At 46.8% G+C, this 20,541-nt stretch overlaps 1 protein-coding gene across 20 annotated transcripts in view; it reads left to right on the forward strand.

Annotated features, from left to right (window-relative positions):
* The window catches only part of CACNA1A (calcium voltage-gated channel subunit alpha1 A), a 293,742-nt gene that overhangs the window by 152,623 nt on the left and 120,578 nt on the right, over positions 1–20,541 (forward strand). For 13 of the 20 annotated variants that reach the window (XM_037727562.1, XM_037727559.1, XM_037727549.1 and 10 more), the window contains exons 7-10: positions 8,335–8,438; positions 9,721–9,836; positions 11,268–11,324; positions 14,108–14,203. In XM_037727562.1, the coding sequence (XP_037583490.1) occupies positions 8,335–8,438; positions 9,721–9,836; positions 11,268–11,324; positions 14,108–14,203 (373 nt within the window). The remainder of the gene's footprint in view (positions 1–8,334; positions 8,439–9,720; positions 9,837–11,267; positions 11,325–14,107; positions 14,204–20,541) is intronic. The other 7 variants (XM_037727550.1, XM_037727555.1, XM_037727554.1 and 4 more) reach the window with 2 other exon arrangements.

A 20,541-nucleotide genomic window follows, 5' to 3' on the forward strand; every position in this document is an offset into this window, starting at 1 on the left:
AGCTACTCGGGAGGCCGAGGCACGAGACTCGCTTGAACCTGGGAGGCAAAGATTGCAGTGAGCCAAGATAGTGCCACCACACTCCAGCCTGGGTGACACAGTGAGACTCTGTCTCAAAAAATAAATAAGAGAAAATAAATGATCCACCAACAGGAACCCCAGGTACGTTTGTACTGACTGTGTGACTAATGCTTAGTGATCACCTACTATGTGCCTGGGGCTGATCTGGACACTAGGATCGAGATAGGAAAAGTCTCTACCCTTGAGGAGCCGATGTTCATGATGACAGTCTTAGATTGCGTAATTTGACCAGATGATTCAGACCGTGGAACATGCTGGGAAGAGAATGAGAGGTCTGGCTGAGCTGCAGGGAGGAGCCAGTCCTTTTGATTGAGAGGTCCGGGAAGGCTTCTTTGACAGGGGCACAGTGGATATAAGGTTGAGTGATGAGATGAAATTGGCCAAGCAAAGACCTAAAGGCAGAGGTGCTCCAGGCAGAGGTTCAAAGAATGGAAATAATTGGCTGATTGTGATCTTGAACTTGACCTTTCTTTTCTTCTGTTAACATTGGGTTTGGTTTGTTCTTGCTTTTCTGATTCCTTGAGGTACATGTTGGGTTGTTACTTTATAATCACTTTTTTTTTTTTTTTTAACTTTTTTCAGACAGAGTCTCACTGTGGTGCCCAGGCTGGAGTACAGTGGTGTGATCTTGGCTCACTGCAACCTCCGCCTCCTGGGCTCAAGTGAACCTCCCGCTTCAGCATCCCCAGTAGCTGAGACTACAGGTGCACAGCACCACACCCAGCTAATTTTTTTATTTTTATTTTTTTTAGAGAAGGGGTCTCACTGTTGTCCAGGATGGTCTCAAACCACTGGGCTCAAGCAATCCTCCTGCCTTAGCCTCCCAAAGTGCTGGGATGACAGGCACGAGCCACCACATCTGGCCTTTATTGTTTGTGATGTTAGGTGTTTAATGCTGTAAGCTTCCCTCTTAGTCGCTTCTTGGCCCTTCGGCTAAGGTCAAGCGTGAACTTCCCTCAGCACTGCTTCTGCTGCATGTCACAGGTGTTGGGGTGTTGTTTCCATTTTCATTTGTTTCAAAAACTTTTTAAATTTCCATCTTAATTTCTTCACTGACCCAGTGGTCATTTGGGAGCATGTTGTTTAATGTCCATATATCTGCATGGTTTCTGAAATTCTTCTTGGTATCGATTTCCAGTTTTATCCCGTGGTAGTGTGAGAAGATACTTGGCAGAATTGCAATGTTTTAAAATTTGTTGAGATTTGTTTTGGGGCCTAATATGTGGTCTGTCTTGGAGAATGTCCACATGCTGATGAGAAGAATGTACGTCCTCCGTCAGACATGCAGGAGACAGACGCTTTCTCACCTGCCTCAGGGGATCCATAAAAGAGCCTGTCAGAAGTTGGCATTTAAGAAAGACCAGAAGGAGTCAGGGAGCAGTGGTTCATGCCTATAATCCCAGCACTTTGGGAGGCCAAGGCAGGTGGATCATCTGAGGTCAGGAGTTTGAGACCAGCCTGACCAACATGGTGAAACCCTGTCTCTACTAAAAAAATACAAAAATTAGCTGGACATGGTGGTGGGCAACTGCAATCCCAGCTACTCAGGAGGCTGAGGCAGGAGAATCACTTGAACCCCAGAAGCGGAGGTTGCAGTGAGCCGAGATCATGCATTGCACTCCAGCCTGGGCAACAGAGCAAGACTCCATCTCAAAAAAAAGAAAAAAAAAAAAAAAAGAAAAGAAAAAAAAAGAAAAGAAAGAAAGAAAGACCAGACGGAGGTGAAGGAGCAAACTATAGAGATATCAAACTGTATCAATCTGGCTGGGCATGGTGGCTCATGCCTGTAATCCCAGCACTTTGAGAGGCTAAGGCAGGAGGATTGCTCAAGCTCAGGAGTTTGAGACCAACCTGGGCAACATAGAGACCCTCTCTCTACAAAAAAATAAAAATTTAATTAAAAAGATGTATTGGTCAGGGCAGCCAAGTTATGCTGCAGTAACAAACATCCCCAGAGGCTCCATGACTTTAACAACAGATACATTTTCTGCTCATGCTACTGCTCATGCTCATGTCCAGTGCAGGTTGGCAGTGGAGAATAAGGGGACTCTGCTCAGTGTAGTCACTTGGGACCTGACTAATCACCTAGAACATTGCCACTTGCTATTCCAGAAGAAAAAAAAGAATGCTGGAAGGTCCCACCCTGAAAGTTCAATACTCTGGTTCCAAAATGACAGTTGTTTCCACTCATCCCTCATTGGCCAGCACTTAGCACGTGGCCCTCAGCCAACCCCAAAGGGACCAGGAAGGACCATCCCGCCATATTGCTGGAAATATTTGATGACAGCATGAATGGGGAATAGTGTGCCAGGCAGCGGAACTCTCTGAGCCCTTGGAAGAAAGACAAGGCAATCTCTAGGGCACATCCTTCCCAGTGTTATTAATGAATCTAACAAATGAGCACGCCATCCTCGCCCACTCTCCTCCCCGCATCCAGACTTGTGCATACCCTCCCTTAACTTGAACTGCCAAGGAAGAGATGAGAACCAAGAGAGGAGATCTGTGACCTCGTCTTTGCTGAGGAACTATTGTAGAACAGCCACAGCATCTCCAGTCTTTGCGCTTGTAAAATGTCGTTTCCGTTTTGCTCCTGAACCAAATCCACCCACCCTCACCCCCCAAACAGAGAAAGCCCCTCTCCTGATCCAAAACTACACCCAGGCTTCTACCAGCTTCTTCCCTGTGGATTGTTGAATCCAGATTATGGAATTGAATAATGAATGAGTCTGGAAGATAAAAACTGTCTCTAAAATCAGGCAGCAAAAGCCCACCCCCCCAGGGAGGAAGGTGCAAATGAGAGCTCAGGAGGGAGCTTGGCTTGGGGTTGATGATCTGAGCTGGGCAGGGAACTTGTACCCACCTCTCAATCAGCCATTCAACAAACACCAGTTATTGAGCACCAACTGTGTGCCAGATGTTGTCCTAGGGGTTGGGAATACAGCAGGGAACAAGAAGGACAAAGCCCTTACCCCTTGTTGGATGGACATTCCAGCCAGGAAGACGAGAGAACAAGAGAAATAAGTCTACAGGCAAAAGGGAAAAAAGAAACAGAAGAAAAAAAGGGGGGACGAGAAATGAGAGATGCAATTATAAAGGGCCATAGGGGAGGCCTCCCTCAGAAGGTGGCCTTTGAGTGAAAAAAAACCTGAAGGAGGTGAGAGGGAACCATGTGGCAATCTCAGGGAACAGCATTCCAGGCAGGGGAACAGCATGTGCAAGGGCCCTGGGGCAGGACTGTGCTTGGCTTGGTTGAGGAATACCGCAAGGAAGCCATGTGGAAGCCGTGTGGCTGGAACAGAGTGAGCGAGGGAAGAGTGGAAGGAGATAAAACCAGGGAGGTGGGAGGGTTGGAGGCCCCCTCTGCCACTTAGTAGCTGAGTGACTTCATTTATTTCCTGTAGCTTGCGTAATAGAGAGCCACAAATAGAGTAGCTGAAAACAACAAAAATGTATTTATTCTCTCGCAGTTTGGGAGGCCAAGAGTCCACAGACCATTAAGACTCAGCTGGACCACAAACCATCAAGGTGTCAGCTGGGCCATGGTGCCTCTGAGACCTGGTCTGAAATCCCTTCTTGCCTCCCTCCTGGCTTCTGGTGGTTTGCCGACAGTCTGGTGTTCCTTATCCTTTAGACACATCACCCTGGTCCCGCCTTCATCTGCATTTCTCATGCCCTTCTGTCTCTGTTCAAGGTTGTCTCTGTGCCCAGGTTTCTCCTTTCCTTCTTATTTTATTTATTTATTTATTTTAGAGACAGGGTCTTGCTCTGTCTCCCAGGCCAGAGTGCAGTGGCATGATCATAGCTCACTGCAGCCTCAAACTCCTGGCCTCAAGCAGTCCTCCCCCTCCCAGCCTCCTGAGTGGCTGGGACTACAGATGTGAGCCACTGCACTTGCCCAGATGTTCCCTTTTTATAAAGAAACCCATCATGTAGGATGAGGGTCCACCCTAATGACCTCATGTTAACTTGATTCCTCTGCAAACACTCTGTTTCCAGTTCATAGTTACCAGGGGTTAGGACTTCAGTGTCTCTTTTTGAGGGGACCCACTGCAACCCACAATGACAGGGCTGTGGGCATGTAACTTGACCTCCCGGCTGGGCACTGTGGCTCATGCCTATAATCCCAGCACTTTGGGAGGCCAAGGCAGGCGGATCGCCTGAGGCCAGGAGTTCAAGACCAGCCTAGCCAACATGGTGAAACCCCATCTATACTAAAAATACAAAAATTAGCTGGGCATGGTGGCAAGCACCTGTAATCCCAGCTACTTGGGAGGGTAAGGCAGGAGAATCACTTGAATCCAGGAGATAGAGGTTGCAGTGAGCTGAGATCACGCCATTGCACTCCAGCCTGGGTGACAGAGTGAGACTCTATCTCAAAAAAAAAAAAAAAAAAAAAGAACTAGATCTCTCTGTGCCTCAGTTTCCCCACCTGGGAGGATGGGGATGATTATGTACCCACTCCTGGGGTTCATAAGAGGATTAAATGATCTCAAACAGTCCAAGCTTCCATGTGTGTCTGTTGTGGTGCTGGGTAGTGTGTCATGTGACCAGAGGTCCCCAAGCATGTCAGGGACCTGGGCAAGGGTAGATTCGGGTCTTTCGCGTCTTGTTGGCAGCATCTGAGATGGACGGGCTGCCTTGGTGTGGAAGGGCCTCGGCCGCTTTTCCCTATTTGGTCTTGTCCCTCTCCCCCATCCTCCACTCTGTCCCTGTCATCTGAGCCTGCTCCTCGTGATGGCTCAGTCTCTTTCTCTCTCTGGCGGCCTGTGCAGAGTTTCATGCCCTGGGTTATATTTAGCCCTGAGAAATGGGAACAAGAAGCCCTCAGCCACCACAGTGACAGAGAGAAGCACAAAGCCAGGGCTGCCTTCTGTCCGGCCATGTTCCGCTGACTCGGTTCTTTCTCCCAGAAACTTCCAGAAGCAAAGCATTGGTATTTCTGAGCCTGTTAAAACAAGGATGTCAGCTGGTGGCTGACTGGTTCATTGCCCCTAGAACCTGTCTGTGTCTGTGATTAAGGTTGATTTTGTTAGTTTTATTTTCAGGGCCCGTGTGTGTGTGTGTGTGTGTGTGTGTGTGCACGCGCGCGCGCGCGTATTCATGGCAAAACACACATGACATAAAATTTACCATCCTAATTATTTTTTTTAACTTTTTAATATTTTTTAATTGACAAGTAATAGTTGTACTTACTCACGGGGCACGTAGTGATGTTTTAATGCATGTCATACGTGGTGCTCAGATCAGGGTAATTAGCATATCCATCTTAGAGGTTTATTGTTTGTTTCCTTGGGAATATTCAAGATCCTCCTTCTAGCTATTGGAAACTGTTAATATATTGTTGCCATCTGAGCCATTTTTAAGGATGCAGCTCTGTGACATTAAGTATAATGCATTCACATTGTTGTGTAACTGCCACCGCCATTCATCTCCCAAACCTTTTCATCTTCCAGATGTAACTCTGTCTCCACTAAACATGAGCTCCCTGTACCCCTCCCCCAGCCCCTGGCACCCACCATGCTACTTCCTGTTTTTATGAATCTGATGACTCTAGGGACCTCCTATAAATGTAATCATACAGGATTTTTCCCTTTTATGACTGGTTTATTTCACGTAGCATGATGTCCTCAAGGTTCATCCATGCTGCAGTGTGTATCAGCATTTTCTTCCTTTTTAAGGTTAAGTTGACCATTAAAAAAAAAAAAAAAACTTTTAAAAACTTGAAGTAGAATAAACTTACAGAAAAATCCATAAGTGAAGAGCTTGGTTGTCACAAACCAAACACACCCATGTGTAACCAGCACAAAAATGAAGAAACAGGACCTTCTCAGCCCCAGAAGCCCCCCTCATATCCTGTCCCCAGTCACTACCTCCCCACAAGGATACCCCTACCGGGACTTTCAGCATCATTCACTAGGTTAGCCTGTTTTTGTACTTTGCATAAATGAAATCTTACCTATATGCTGTTTTCTGTCTGTCTTCTTTTGCTTGCCATTAACTTTTTACGATCTCAGTTGTTTATTGCGAGTATCCTCTCTCTCCTGTTGATGGCAATGTGGATTGTTTGCAGTTTGGGGCTATGATGAGTATCACTGATATGAATGTTCTTGTGCGTGCTTTCTGTTGGGCAACTATTCAGAATTACTATCTAATTGTAATGATCTTGGATGAGTAACTATCCAGGATTACTGGGTCTTGGCAAAGGTACATACAGCCATACACTGCATTATGGCATTTTGGTCAACAGACCAAATATGTAACAGTGGTCCCATAATGGACCAATATATAACAGTGATTATCATACAGTATTTTTACCGTAGCTTTTCTGTTTTGGGATATTTTTAGATACACTATTGAGTTACAATTGCCTGCAGTATTCCATACAATAACATGCTCTATGTGTTTGTAGCCTAGGAACGATAGGCTAGACCATGCAGCCTAGGTGTGTCGTAGGCTATACCATCTAGGTTTGTGTCAGTATACTCCATGAAGTTTGCACAACAAAATGACCTAATGACGCATTTCCCAGAATGCATGCCCATTGCTGAATATGACTTAATACATTTTAGTATAGAAACTCTCAACCAGTTTTTCAAGTAGTTGTACCATGTGTTATGGGTTTTATTGTCTCACCCCAAAATTCATATGTTTAAGTCCTAACCTCCAGAACCTCAGAATGTGACCTTATTTGGAAATGGATTCATTGCACCAACCATAATAGCTAAGATGAGATCATTAGGGTGGGCCCTAATCCAATATGATGGAGTCCACATAAAAAGGGGAGATTTTGACACAGAGACAGACACACAGGGAGGAAGAATGCTGTGTTTAAACAAAGGCAGAGACCAGGATGATGCCTCTCCAAGCCAAGAATTAGCAAAGATTGCCAGCAACCCTCCAGAAGCTAGGAGAGAGGCATAAAACAGACGGTCTCTCACAGACCTCAAAAGGAACCAGCCCTTCTGATAGTTTGATGTTGGATTTCTGGCCTCCATAACTGTAAGACAATAAATCTCTGCTGTTTAAGCCACCTAGATTGTGGTTCCTTGTTACAGCAGCCACAGGAGATGAATACAGCATGGTACCCTCCCATAGGCAGGTTATGAGGGTTCCAGTTGCTCCACAGCTTCACAGATACTGGTAGTAATGACCTCATCTTAACTTCGATCTCATTTTAGCCTTTCTTCTAGACAACAGCAGTATCATATATGCTTTTAAAGGTGGGCTTTTAAAGCCACACTTGAGAGCCCTGCATTCTGCAGGTGTCACAGGGCGATCAACTATTGAGAGGCTACCCCTGCCCTGACAGCTGGAGGCAAGGCTTCCCAGCACAGAGGTTAAGCCCATGGACTCTGGGGCCCACCTGGCTAGTTCAAATACCATGTCCACTACTGAATAGCTCTGTGACCTGGGACTGATGATTTTGTCTTTCTGAGCCTCAGTTTACTCAGTGCTAACATGGGCAGTATAACATAGAGGTATCATGAGGATTAAATGATTAAGTGAGCTAACATACATAATGTGCTTAGGAGGGTGCCCAACACACCATAAATATTCTGTAAGTGCTGACTTTTATACTTTTATCCTCTCTGTCTCTTTCTTTCTCTCTCTCTCTCTCCCCCATCCTTGATTTTCTTCCCTTCATCTTACTTCCTTCTTGCTATAGTGTTCTATTTTCGGTTTTTGAGAATATTCTATTTGTGGATATTTTACCCCTTGAAAATTGAGCTGAAACTTGTGAGAATTTTTTGTGATTGGCATTAAAGCTGCAGGGAAGGGAGCAGGGAGACACTTGAGGAAAACGCTCATGGCCCATCTGTCTGGCTTGGTGGTATCACCAGGCCATCAGACCCTGTGGTCATGCATCTTCTCTAAGGGGAATCTGTGACTGTGTTGGCACAAGGGAAGGAACCAGGGATTAATTAATCCATTTCGGTAGGCTTTGTGTTTTGTTTTGTTTTCTTTTCTTTTTCCTTCTCCTCCTGGACTCTGATCTGGGAAGTCTTCTTGTGTTTCTTACTGGTCGCCATGTCCTGTGAGGACAACATAATTAAGAGAAAGCTTTTCCTTTTGGATGTTTTCTCCAGAAAATGTTCCTCCATTTCTATCTCTGGGCTGCCAAGCCAGACTCCACAAGCCAAGAACATTTAAGACAGAGCCATGAGAGAACCAGAGCTTCCCCTTCCCTCACCTGTCAGGTCCTATGTGAGTCCCAGTCAACTCTCACCTGCTTTCCCTCCTCACACCCTACAGAGCAACGATGCCTCAGGGAATACTTGGAACTGGTTGTACTTCATCCCCCTCATCATCATCGGCTCCTTTTTTATGCTGAACCTTGTGCTGGGTGTGCTGTCAGGGTAAGTCTCTGCTACTCCCCACCCCATCCCATTCATTCCTCTTTGCCAACTTCTTCCCAAGGATAGGCCATTGAAGCTTTGTTTTCATTCACTAGGCAGAGAAGAGGCTTCTTCCCTTGTTTGGGTTTTCCTACTGTGATTAGCAAGCCATGTATAGGTACAGACGTTGTGTACTGCTAGGGTTACCCAGTGAGGGGGTCCATATGGGCTTTACTTTCTTTAAAAAAAAATAGTTTGGGTTTACTTCTCTCATGTTTTCCAAATACAAAATCATAGCCTATGATCTAACAGTGTATTTTCCTGACCCATATTGTCCTCTATCCCCAAGATTTTTTTTTGGCTTAATCATAAATGGGCTTCATTTTTCTTACCATAAGAAGTCTGGGCACTTGTATGGTGGTTCCGTGACACCATCAGCAATCCCAGATTCTTCCAGCTTTCCATTCTGACATCTTTACCAGAGGCGTCCAATCTCATGGATACCTCATGGTCTTAAGATGGCTGCCTCATGCCCTCAAGATGGCCACTTCATGTTCCAAACGGGAAGAGGAAGAAGGGAAACAGGAAGAGGTGGGGCCTATGGCAGAGAAGGAGACCTGCTGCAGAAATCATTAATTTATGGCTTATTGGTCTAACTTAAAAGAGGGCTGAAATAATTTTTAGCCAAGAGTTCGAAGAAAATGAGAATGAGGTGTGCAACCAGTGGTGGTTGGCATGGCGTGGTTTTATCCTTTTGTTTTTTTTCTTGATTATTATTTTTTAAGAGACAGAGTCTAGCTTTATCACCCAGACTGGAGTGTAGTGGGGTGATCATAGCTCACTGTAACCTAGAACTCCTGGGCACAAGCGATCCTCCTGCCTCAGCCTCCTGTGTAGCTAGGGCAACAGGTGCATGCCACCGTGCCCAACTAAATTTTTTATTTTTCATAGAGATCGGGCCCACTGTGTTGCCCAGGCTGGTCTCAAGTTCCTGGCCTTAAAGGATACTCCCGCCTCAACCTCACAAAGTGCTGGAATTACAGGCGTGAGCCACGGTGCCTGGCCTTTTGCTTTTTTCTTTCCCTAGGCACAGTTGTCGGGAAATGTGTGAAGCTGGCAGAAGCACCCATTGCTGTAATATCCCAATCTTTTCCCAGAAGACCTGACTCCTATCGAAAACTCCTGACCTCCAGGGACTTCTGAATCCCCAAAACACACACACACACACACACATACACACACACACACACGTCTCCTAACATTGTCAAAGCAGCCATACCCTGGCTTTTCTATGCTTCTGCAGGGAGTTTGCCAAAGAAAGAGAACGGGTGGAGAACCGGCGGGCTTTTCTGAAGCTGAGGCGGCAACAACAGATTGAACGTGAGCTCAATGGGTACATGGAGTGGATCTCAAAAGCAGGTGAGGCCCTTTCATCCTGGGGCCCAGGGATGGAGCTCCCAGGCCACAGAGAACACAGAGTCATGCATACAGTTTGGGGACGGCTGAGCTGAGAGGGTCAGGATGGGAGGAGAAAGAAAACCTGAACTGGCAGTCCCAAATGTTATCAGCAAGTCCCAGAGCATGACACGAAAAAGTCTAGGATGAAGCCAGGATCTGACATCATACAACTGTTGAGTTCTGAAGTCAGATGTTGGTTTACATCTGGCCCTTTTCACCCATGCACCACACATCCCTGTGCCTCTGTCTCCTCCGCTTTTCCGTGGAGGTGATGATAAGACCTACATCATAGGACCGTTTGAGTATTTAGTACCAAATAGAACTAAATAACCTCAGTTAAGTCACTTGGGGAGAGTGGTGCCTGATACACAGTAGGCAAATATTTATTTGTTCAGCCATTTAACAAGCATTTAGGGAGCACCAGCTGATCAGACACTGATCTAAGCACTGAGGATATGGGAGTAAGCAATACAGACCAAATCCCTGTCCTCAGGGCTCTGATATCTAGTGAAAGAGACAAAACAAACAAATGCATGTCATGCTGGGGACTCCCAAATTCAGAGAAGGAAGATAAAACAGGGTAGGAAGTTGGCTGGGCACAGTGGCTCACACCTCTAATCCCAGCCCTTCGGGAGGCTGAGGCGGGCAGATTACCTGAGGTCAGGTGTTCAAGACCATCCTGGCCAACATGATGAAACCTCGTCTCTACTAAAAATAGAAAAATTAGCCGGGCATTGCAGCACATGCCTCAATCCCAGTTACTCGGGAGGCTGAGGCAGGAGAATCGCTTGAACCCGGGAGGTGGAGGTTACAGTGAGCCGAGATCACGCCACCGCACTCCGGCCTGATAGACAGAGTGTGACTCCATCTCAAAGAAAAATAAACCACACAGAGTAGGAAGTTGGAGGCAGGGTGGTCAGGGAAGGCTTCTCTGAGGAAGTCCCTTCTGAGCAAAGAGACCTGAAGGATGTGAAGAAGGAGGCTGTGGGAATATCAAGGGGAGGGGCATTCCAGGCAGAGGAGACAGCAAGTGCAAAGGCCCTGAGGTAGGTACCTATTGGAGACACAGCAAGGAAGCCAGTGCAACTGAAACAGAGAGGTGGGGAGGGTCAGAGAAGAGACAGACAGGGAGGCGATGGAGATCAGATCAGGCTTATAGGCTGTGGTGAGGATGTTGGTGTTTATTTTGCATGAGGTGAGGAGAATGTTGCTCCTGTTGTGGAGGTGAGGCTTGAAGTCAGAGACCACCCAGCAGCATGTTTTTTGGCCAGTTGAGCTGTCACCATCAACCAGGGGAGAATGGGGCTGGCCGGGGAGACCTCCTTCTTTCCGGTCCAAGGGAGAACTCATCCTCCAAATGCAGGAGCTTAACTCTGTGCTCTTCCTCTTCAGAAGAGGTGATCCTCGCCGAGGATGAAACTGACGGGGAGCAGAGGCATCCCTTTGATGGTAACTGCTCTGAACCCACCTCGGGGGTGGGTCCCAGGGGAGATGGGAGAAGCTGGGGTGGGGAGTGAGGGGAGAGCAGGCGACCTGGCTCTAAGGATCCTCCTCCATGGGGTGGACGTTCCTCCTGGAGGAATTTTCGGACTTCAGGGTTTCCCTATTCGGGCCTCCACTTTTTTGCTTTAATCACAAACCTGACTTTTTCTGCTTTGCGCCTTGGTTTTTCTCATCTGAGAAACGGCTGTGCTGTAAACAATACCCTATATCATGAGATTGTTTCTCAGAATGATATTCATTATGGAAATAGAACACCTAGGAAACTGCCTGGCACAGGCTTGGCATGTTTCTGTTCGCTAAATAAATAATCCCACCAATAATCCAGTTGACTGTGAAAGGCTGCTGTCTACCATGTTGGAAACTTAACCAGACAGAGTCATGACTTACTTTTTTTTTTTTTTTTTATTGAGACAGAGTCTCGCTCTGTCATCCAGGCTGGAGTGCAATGGTGTGATCTTGGCTCACTGCAACCTCCGCCTCCCATGTTCAAGCCATTCTCCTGCCTCAGCCTCCTGAGTAGCTGGGATTACAGGCGTGTGCCACCATGCCTGGCTTATTTTTATATTATTAGTAGCGATGGGGTTTTGCCATGTTGAGCAGGCTGGTCTTGAACTCCTGGCCCCAAGTGATCTGCCCACCTCGGCCTCCCAAAGTGCTGGGATTACAGGTTTGGAGTGTAGACATTAATTTGTGGTCCCCTGGAAACCTGAATATGAAAGGAGGGACCATTAAAAGGTGTCCAAAACCCCAACCTGCCCAGCATAGCTGGGAGTCAGCAGGGAGACTGTAAGAGTGTATCCAGCCTGGAGCTTCATGAAAGTCAAGTTTCTTCAAATTTAGAGATAGAGCTGGATGCTGCCTGTCCATGGCTCACACCTGTAATCCCAGCACTTTGGGAGGCTGAGAAAGGAAGATCACCTGAGCCAGGGAGTTCAAGACCAGCCTGGGCAACATAGTGAGATTCTTTCACTACAAAAAAATAAAAAATGAGCCAGATGTGGTGGCACACACACCTGTGGTCCCAGACACTCAGGAGGCTAAGGCCGGAGGATCGCTTGAGCCCAAGAGATGAAGGCTGCAGTGGGCGCCACTGCACTTCAGCCTGGGTGACACAGTGAGACCCTGTTTCAAAAGAACAAAAAGAATTTAGAGATAGGCTAGAAGACTATGTCTGCAATATAATGATAACGGCAATAAGAAGAAGAATAGTATTCCCTGAAAAACGCAGCTTCTTGCTCGAGATTTATCTTCTCACACTTGAGAAAGCTGGTTTGACAGGGGCCGGGCGCAGCGGCCACACCCATAATCCCAGCACTTTGAGAGGCCAAGGCGGGTGGATCGCTTGAGGCCAGGAGTTCAAGACCAGCCTGGCCATCATGGCAAAACCACATCACTACTGAAAAGACAAAAATTAGCTAGGTGTGGTGGCACACACCTGTAACCCCAGCTGCTTGGGAGGCCAAGGCGTGAGAATCGCTTGAACGTGAGAGATGAAGGTTGCAGTGAGCCAGATTATACCACTGCACCCCAGCCTGGGTGGCAGAGCAAGACTCGGTCAGGAAGAGAGACAGAGAGATGGAGAGACGGAGAGAGGGAGGGAGGGAGGGAAGGAAGGAAGGAGGGAAGCAGGGAAGAAGGAGGGAAGGAAGGAAGGAGGGAAGGAGGGAAGAAGGAGGGAAGGAAGGAGGGAGGGAAGGAAGGAAGGAGGGAAGAAGGAGGGAAGGAAGGGAGGGAGGGAAGGAGGGAGGGAGGGAGGGAAGGAAGGAGGGAAGGGAAATAGAAAGGAAGGGAGAAAGAAAGAAAGAGAGAGAGAAAGGGAGGGAGGGAGGGAGAGAAAGAAAGTTAGCTGGTTAGGCAGGGTGATGACTTTCGATTGAACCTCCCAGGGATTTGAGGGAAATAGAAGAGCCGGCACCCTGTCCCAGAGGGTTATAAAATGATTTTCACTGTTTTAGTTGGGGAGAGGATATTACCCATGAGGTGTCTAAATCTCATTTTTGGAGCCCCTGGGGACGTATAGCTTGAATATTGAGGGAGAATCCCAAAATTCCAGCCTGCCTAGCAAGTATGTTACAGGTCAAGCAGTGGACTGTTTTCATAAGAAAGTGAGGTTTCTTAGAATTTAAAAATAGAGGCTGAGTGTGGGGACTCACACCTGTAACCCCAGTACTTTCGGAGGCCAAGGCAGGCAAATCACTTGAAGTCAAGAGTTGGACCAGCCTGGCCAACATGGCAAAACCCCCTCTCTACTGATAATCCAAAGATTAGCCGGGTGTGCTAGTACACACCTGTAATCTCAGCTGCTCGGGAGGCTGAGGCAGGAGAATCGCTTGAACTTGGGAGGCGGAGGTTGCAGTGAGCTGAGATCACATCACTGCACTCCAACCTGAGTGGCAGAGTGAGACTTTGTCATAAAAGAGAGAGAGAGACAGAGGGAGGGAGGGAGGAAGAGAGAAAGAAAAGAGAAAGAGAAAGAAAGACCAGAGGGAAAACAGTGGCTGAGGGCTGAGACCTGGAGTCGGACTGAACATGACTTGATTCTTGTCTTTAGCCCTCTAAGCAAAGTGATAATACCACCTTGAACCTCAGTTTCCGCATCTGAAAAATGGGTATACTGTTAGTTCCCACCAAACTGGTTGCCGTGAGAGTTGAATCCAAGGGCACGCTGTGTCCGTTGGGTCCATGTTGCAAAAAGGGTAACGTCTTTTTCTCTTGCCATGTTTCCATTGTTGGAGCTCTGCGGAGAACCACCATCAAGAAAAGCAAGAGTGATTTGCTCAACCCCGAAGAGGCTGAGGATCAGCTGGCTGATATAGCCTCTGTGGGTGAGTCCCTTCCTCTGCCACCTATCAGTTTTTCATTACCCGTCGCCCAAGAGATGATGTGGGGTCGGGGCACAGAGCTTGCAAACCGGGCTGCTTGAATGTGGCTGTCAGCTCCACCCCTTCCCCCCAATGTGTGTGTCCTGGGCAGATTACATCATTATGGGAATGACACATCCGTGCCTGGCTTCTCATTATTTTGCGGGAATTCAACTAAATGATCCCCATGAAGCATGGGGAACCAGCACCTGGCGGGGTCTCAGCTCTCAGTCATGTTGGCGAACGTTTGCAACTCACTCCGAAAGTATTCATGGGAGACCTGCTTATATTAGGTGCCTGATTGCAAATAAGACACAGGCAATTGGGAGGCTGAGATGGGAGGATCACTTGAGCCTGGGAGGTGGAGGCTGCAGTGAGCCATGACTGTGTTACTGCCCTCCAGCCTGGACACAGAAAAAACAAAAACAAAAGAGACACAAACTGGGCCAGGCACGGTGGCTCATGCCTATAATCCCAGCACTTTGGGAGGCTGAAGTGAGCAGATCACCCGAGGTCAGGAGTTCAAGACCCAGCCTGGCCAACATGGTGAAACCCTGGCTCTACTAAAAATACAAAATATTAACCAGTTGTGGTGCTGCATGCCTGTAGTCCCAGCTACTCAGTAGGCTGAGGTGGGACAGTTGCTTGAACCTGGGAAGCAAAGGTTGCAGTGACCTGAGATCTCATCACTGCACTCCAGCCTGGGCAACAGAGCAAGATCCTATCTCAAAAAAAAAAAAAAAAAAAAGACACAAACCAAATCACTACTTATATGGAGCTCGCAGTCCAGTGTAGGAAGTAGAAATTAAACAGAGAATTACACAAATAAACCTGTAAAGGTAATAGCACTTCAGGGAGAGGCTCTGGGCTTAGCGTGCTCTGGAAGGATGGGGAGAAATCAGAGAAGGCTACCCAGAGGAAGTGATGTTTAAGCTGGAAATTGAAGGATGCGTAGGAGATGACTGGTGGTGATAGCTGAATGAACAGTGTGACAGACGGGGCTCAGGCCTTTGCCACCACAAGGGCCAGAGTTGGAGGGGAGAACATGTATTCTTTCCCTTCTCTCTTCCCTGTCCTTTTGATTCATTGACTGTGATTCTGTTGATCTTGACCTTCTAAAATGAGAATGTGTTGTTGTCGCTGTTATTGTTGTTTAATGGGTTTTGTTTTGTTTTTTTAATGGACGGAAGAGCATCCAGGCAGAGAAAATAAGACTGGAATAAGATAGAGGGGATGGCCAGGAACGTGGTGGCTCACGCCTGTAATCCCAGCACTTTGGGAAGCTGAGACGGGCGGATCACAAGATCAGGAGTTTGAGACCATCCTGGCCAATATGGCGAAACCCCGTCTCTATCAGAAATACAAAAATTAGCCAGGCGTTGTGGCATGTGCCTCTCGTCCCAGCTACTCAGGAGGCTGAGGCAGGAGAATAGCTTGAACCCGGGAGGCAGAGGTTGCAATGAGGCGAGATCACTCCACGGCACTCCAGCCTGAGCAACAGAGCGAGACTCCGTCTCAAAAATAAATTAAAAATATAAAAGAATAGATTGAGGGAAGGAGGAATTTCGGCTGCTTGGGAAACTGTGGCTACGGTTTAGAGGAAGAAAGGCTGGCAAGAGAAGGAGGAAGGGAGAGAGGGAGGGAGAGAAGTGAAGGAAGGAGGGAAGTTGGGGCATCCATGTGTTTCTGATCCATAGTTTCTGATCTATTTCATAGTCCACTTTTTTTCCATTCCTAGTTTATAACCTTATTGCTGAGTGTAGGCATAATTTCCATTGCGATCACGTATCTCATAGGGTGGATATGCTGTGGTTTGTTTAGCCATAGCTCTATTATAGGGTGTTTGAGTTGTTTCCAACAATTTCTCTTACAAAGGGCACTGCTGTGCACATTTATGTACAGTGACTCCCCCCACCCTTTGGGCGTATTTCCTTGGGGATAATTACAGGATGGAAGATATTAACAGCTTTTCAACTCATTATTCAAAGAGCCATTCTGAGTTTCAAAACCACGGAACCCATTTATAAACCTGCCAAGTACACATATATTCGTGGGTCCCCCACCCAGACCATCGAATATTACCAATTTAACTTCCTTTCCAAGTTAAGCGGGTTTGTAATGAAAGCTTAAAGCTTGTTTTCATTTGCATTTTTAATTTCCAGCCAAAACACGCTTTTTCTTGTAACGGAGGACTCATTCTACTTTCACTTGTATGTGTATCTGTTTAATCTCCTGTAAGCAAATGTCAAGAAATGGAGCACTAAGTTGGTACCTTGTGTATTTGATCAATTATGTCTGTCTCACATATTAGGTCACTTCCATTGTTTAAAATCCGTTTTATGGCCAGGCACAGTGGCTCACGCCTGTAATCCCAGTGCTTTGGAAGGCCAGGGCAGGAGGATCTCTTGAGGCCAAGAGTTCAAGACCATCCTGGACAATATAACAAGACTCCATCTCTGGGGGAAAAAAAAAAAAAACTGTTTAAAAACTTAGCCAGGCATTATAGCACACGCCTGTAGTCCCACCTATGTGGGAAGCTGAGGCAGGAGGGTTTCTTGAACCCAGGAATTGAAGGTTGCGGTGAGCTATGATTGTGCCACTGCACTGCAGCCTGAGCAGCAGAGTGAGAACCTGTCTCTTAATAAAATAACAATAAATTCTTTAAAATCTTCTTTGTTGGCCGGGCACAGTGGCTCATACCTGTAATCCCAGCAGTTTGGGAGGCCAGGGCGGACGGATGGCTTGAGGTCAGGAGTAGGAGACCAACCGGGCCAACGTGGTGAAACCCCATCTCTACTAGAAATACAAAATCAGCTGGGTGTGGAGGTGTGCACTTGTAATCCCAGCTACTCAGGAGGCTGAGGCACGAGAATCACTTGAACCTGGGAGGTGGAGGGTGCGGTGAGCTAGGATTGTGAATTCCCCACCAGCCTGGGCAACAAGGGTGAAACTCCATCTTTAAAAAAAAAAAAACTGCTTTGTTTTATACATATATATATATATATATATATATGCATATGTATATGTATCTGTCTCAAAAAAATCTGCTTTGTGAGATATATATATATTTTTTTCTTTTTTTTGAGATGGAGTCTTGCTCTGTCACCCAGGCTGGAGTGGGGTGGTGCAATCTCGGCTCCCTGCAACCTCCACCTCCCAGACTAAAGCAGTTGTCCTGCCTCAGCCTTCTGAGTAGCTGGGATTACAGGTGTGCACCTCCACACCCGGCTCATTTTTGTATCTTTAGTACAGACAAGTTTCTGCCGTGTTGGCCATGCCAGTCCAATTCCTGACCTCAAGTGAACCACCCACCTCAGCCTCCCAAAGTGCTAGGATTACAGGCGTGAGCCACCTTACCCAGCCAGTAATCTATTCTTATAAGAACACCAGTCATATCATATTAGGGCCCCCCAATGACTTCATTTTAACTTACCTTTTTAAGACTCTATCTCCATATGCAGTCATAGTCTGAGAACTAGGGATTAAGACTTCAGCCTATAAAAAGGGGAAAGATCGCAATTCAGCCCATTGCAGGAGAGCCATCCAGGGAGCCTTGAGAGAGAGTCGTAGAGGGTTTGTGCAAAGCCCTGCTCTTCAATCTGTGGCTGACAAAAGAAAACTTGCTACGTGGGAAACCCAGTTTCAAGGAAGGGGGTTAATAAAGAAGAGATAAGCCAGGCACGGTGGCTCATGCTTGTAATTTCAGCACTTCGGGAAACCGAGGCAAGTGCATCACTTGACGTTGGGAGTTCGAGACCAGCCTGGCCAACATGGTGAAACCCCGTCTCTACTAAAAATGCAGAAATTAGCTGGGCATGGTGGCAGATGCCTATAATTTCAGCTACTTGGAAGGCTGAGGCAGGAGAATCACTTGAACTTGGGAGGCTGAGGTTGTACTGAGCTGGGAACGTACCACTGCACTCCAGCCTGGATGACAGAGTGAGACTCTATCTCAATAAAAAATAAAAAGAAGAAATAAAAGAAAGTTGAGGAAGCACAGCTGTCAGACTGAGAGCTAATGCTGTCCTAGGACACCTCCGTTAACAAGGCAGGTGACATTGCAGCTTTCTAAACAGACCCAAAACCCAGGCCAGTGGCTTATTCTTTCCTAGCCAGAGTTGCTATAGGCAAATCCACCAAAACCCACCTCGTCGGCCTGATTACTGAAAAAGACAAAGAAAGGAGCCCCCAATGTAGTCAATGATTTTCTAGATACCCCAAAAGAGATCTCTGGAATTCCAGAATTCTAGCAAGGAGACCCATTTACCTCTTTTTATTTATGTAAAGAATGCAATAATACAGGCTGGGTGTGGTGGCTCACACCTGTAATCCTAACATTTTGGGAGGCCAAGGCAAGAGGGTCGTTTGAGACCAGGAGTTTGAGACGAGCCTGGGCGACATAGTGAGAGCCTGTCTCTATCAAACATTAGCTGGGCATTGAGGCATGTGCCTGTGGTCCCAGCTACTCGCAAGGCTGAGGTAGGAGGATCACCTGAGCCAAGGAGGTCAAGGCTGCAGTGATCTGCAAACATGGCCCTCCACTCCCGCCTGTGTGACAGAGACCTCATGTCAAAAAACAGGAATTCATACAGTAACGCATATTTCAAAGTAAGGTGAGAGCTGTGTGGTGTTTGCCTTCACATTGTACCACAGTATACACAGTCCTTTATTTTTATTTTATTTTTTTGAGACAGTGTCTTGCCCCGTTGCCCAGGCTGGAGTGCAGTGGTGCAGTGATAGCTCACTGCAGCCTCAAACTCCTGGACTCAAGTGATCCTTGCACCTCAGCCTCCTAAGTCGCTGGGAGTACAGGTGTATACTGCTACACACAGCTAAGTTTTTTATGTTTTTTACTAGAGATGGGATCTCAATATTTGCCCAGGCTGATCTCAAACTCCTGGCCTTAAACAATCCTCTGACCTCCACCTCCCAAAGCGGTGGGATTACAGGCGTGAGTCACCACACCTGGCCCACATGCAGTCTTATGAAATTGGTGATTCTACTGTGCTGTTGAATCAGTTGATAAATGCATTATAAAGCAAGTTCATTTCTAATTGATGAACTTACTGCTGAAATAAGGAACTTGAATCATTTACATGGAAAGTTGAGCCATGTTGCTAAAAGGATATCAAATTTCTTTTTTCTTTTTTTTTTTTTTTTTTTGTTTGAGATGGAGTCTTACTCTGTCCAGTGCTGCAATCTTGGCTCACTGCAACCTCCACCTCCCAGGATCAAGTGATGCTCCCACCTCAGCCTCCCAAGTAGCTGGCACTACAGGTGCACACCACCACACCTGGCTAATTTTTGTATTTTTAGTAGAGCAAGGGTTTCACCGTGTTGGCCAGGCTGGTCTCGAACTCCTGACCTCAAGTGATCTCCCCACCTCAGCCTCCAAAAATGCTGGGATTGCAGGTGTGAGCCACCAGCCCTGGCAGGTTGTCAAATTTCATTTAGACTGGAGGAATGTGTTCAAGAGATCTATTGTGTGATGTGGCGAATGTCTTAATAACAAGGTATCATATTCTTGAAAATTGCTTAGACAGTAGATTTTAAGCATTCTCGCCATGAGAAAAGTGATAACCATATGTGGTAATGCATATGTTAACTAGTTCAATGGAGCCATTCCACAGAGTATACATATGGTCAAAATATCATGTTGTGCACTATAAATAGATACAGCCTGTATCTGTCAATTTAAAATAAATGAATAATAATTTCAAAAAGAAAAATAACACCATGGCTGGGTACGTGCCTCACACCTGTAATCCGAGCACTTTGGGATGCCGAGACGGGCAGATCACTTGAGGCCAGGAGTTCAAGACCAGCCTGGCTAACATGGCGAAACTCCATCTCTAATAAAAATACAAAAATCAGCTGGGCGTGGAGGCGGACACCTGTAATCCCAGCTACTCCGGAGGCAGAGGCATGAGAATCACTTAACCTGGGAGACAGAGGTTGCAGTGAGTCAAGGTCTGCACTCCAGCCTGGACGATAGAGGGCGCCTTTATTTATTTCTGTAAAGAATGCAGTGATGCAGGCCAGGTGCAGTGACTCACGCCTGTAATCCCAACGTTTGGAAGGCCAAGGTAAGAGGATCATTTGAGGCTACAGGTGCATGCTACAATGCCCAGCTAATATTCGATAGAGGGTCTCACTATGTTGTCCAGGCTGGTCTCAAACGATCCTCCCGCTATGGCCTCCCAAAGTGTTGGTATTATAGGCGTGAGCCACCATACCTGGCCTGTGTTAAAAAGAAAACGAAGGAGAAGGAGAAGAAAGATAAGTAACATTCAGAGCATATT

Source organism: Cebus imitator, unplaced genomic scaffold, assembly GCF_001604975.1.
Source record: "Cebus imitator isolate Cc_AM_T3 unplaced genomic scaffold, Cebus_imitator-1.0 Scaffold234, whole genome shotgun sequence".
In the NCBI taxonomy this organism is placed as follows: domain Eukaryota; kingdom Metazoa; phylum Chordata; class Mammalia; order Primates; family Cebidae; genus Cebus; species Cebus imitator.